Source organism: Penaeus chinensis, chromosome 22, assembly GCF_019202785.1.
Source record: "Penaeus chinensis breed Huanghai No. 1 chromosome 22, ASM1920278v2, whole genome shotgun sequence".
Taxonomy (NCBI): Eukaryota; Metazoa; Arthropoda; class Malacostraca; order Decapoda; family Penaeidae; genus Penaeus; species Penaeus chinensis.
Genome location: NC_061840.1, coordinates 17,828,262 through 17,830,113, shown reverse-complemented (window position 1 = coordinate 17,830,113; position 1,852 = coordinate 17,828,262). Strand labels below are relative to the sequence as shown.

The following is a 1,852-nucleotide window of genomic DNA, read 5'->3' as shown; positions in this document are numbered from 1 at the left end:
ATGATATTAGTAATAATGAGAGTAACGATAATGATATTAGTAATAATGAGAGTAACGATAATGATATTAGTAATAATGAGAGTAACGATAATGATATTAGTAATAATGAGAGTAACGATAATGATATTAGTAATAATGAGAGTAACGATAATGATATTAGTAATAATGAGAGTAACGATAATGATATTAGTAATAATGAGAGTAACGATAATGATATTAGTAATAATGAGAGTAACGATAATGATATTAGTAATAATGAGAGTAACGATAAGGATATTAGTAATAATGAGAGTAACGATAATGATATTAGTAATAATGATAATGACGATAATAGCAATGATAATGATATCAACGATAATAGTAATAACAATAATAATAATAACGATAATAGTCATAATAATAATAACGATAATGGTCATAATAATAACAATAATGGTAATCGTAATAATAATGAACAAACAATTATTCTTCGGCCCAGAAAGAGAAAGCGAAAAAAAAAGAAATAATAATAATAATTACACTAATGTATCACCTTGTAACACGCTAACACACACAAAAAAGGGTAATATTAACCATAATAACCAAACCCACGACAACCCAATCAGGATCTGGCTACTCACGGCAACTGGTATGTTCTTGAACTCTGCCAGATCCTTCTTGAAATACCTCTTCAGATTAAAGTAATTATAGAAAGACTCGAACTGACTGGCTGGCTCCCGAAGCACGGTGATCCAGCGGGTGTCTTTGTGCAGGACCTTCCTCTGTGCTCTGAGGCTGAGGCGAGTGTGGAGGGCGAAGATATCCGTCTTGCCCCCAGGAGGTAGAAGGTCCTTGGGAATCATGCTGGGCTGGAAGGCGAAAACGTGGCCGGTGGTCAGGCTTTCCCTTCAGGGGCTATGGGGTGTGTTTGTTTTGTTTGCTTGTGTGCGTAGTTGTGGTTGTTTTCGTTTGCTTGTGTGTTTGTTTTCGTTTGTTTGTGTGTACTTGGTTGTTGTTTGTTTTTTTCGTTTACTTGTGTGTTTGATTTTATTTGTTTGTGTGTCTTTGCTTGTGCTTTTTTGTTTGCGTGTTTTTTTTTTTTTTTTTTTTTTTTTTTTGCTTGTGTGTGTTCTTTTTGTTTGTGTCTTATTGTGTGTGTTGGTATATGTTTGCTTGTTTGTATGTGTGTTTATGCGTTTTACTTGTTTCTGTAAGTGTATTTGTGTTTGTCTTTGTAAATGCATTTGTGTGTATTTCTTTGCTTCCGTGTGTTTAAGTGAGTGTGAGTGATTATTTGTTTTTGTGTATTTGTTTCTTTGTGTGTTTGTTTGCTTCCTTGTGTTTTTTTCTTTTTGTTTGTGTGTTTGTGTTTTGCTTGTTTCTGTAAGTTTATTTGTGTGTATGTGCAAGTGTACTTGTGTATTTGTTGAGGTGTGTGCGTGTGTGTGTGCGTGTGTTTCTGTATGCATGTGAGTGAGTGACTATGTATAATACATGTGTATGTGTTAATCATTTTTATTGTTATGTAGACCCAGCATAAAATGTATCTTGCCTGGGATCGTGTTATCAACCACTTTTATTTGCAGCCCAGATACCACATCATATGAATTATAAAAAGCTTTATTACTTAGTAAATGAGATTACTTTGTTTGGCATTTTATTGAATACTCTCTCTCTCTCTCTCTCTCTCTCTCTCTCTCTCTCTCACACACACACACACACATATATATGTATGTGTGTGTGTGTGTACATATATATGTGTATATATATACATAACCGTATATTTTTTATTATTTATATGTCTATAGACTCACACACACACACACACACACACACACACACACACATATATATATATATATATATATATATA

The 1,852-nt window shown here is 33.2% G+C and overlaps 1 protein-coding gene across 1 annotated transcript in view; it reads right to left on the bottom strand.

Moving 5' to 3' along the window:
• Nucleotides 1–452: 452 nt before the first annotated feature.
• Nucleotides 453–1,852, bottom strand: part of LOC125037123 (galactose-3-O-sulfotransferase 3-like) — a 12,753-nt gene continuing 11,353 nt past the window's right edge. The window contains exon 5 of the mRNA XM_047630146.1: nt 453–848. Within this exon, the coding sequence (XP_047486102.1) occupies nt 516–848 (333 nt within the window). The 3' untranslated portion in view covers nt 453–515. The remainder of the gene's footprint in view (nt 849–1,852) is intronic.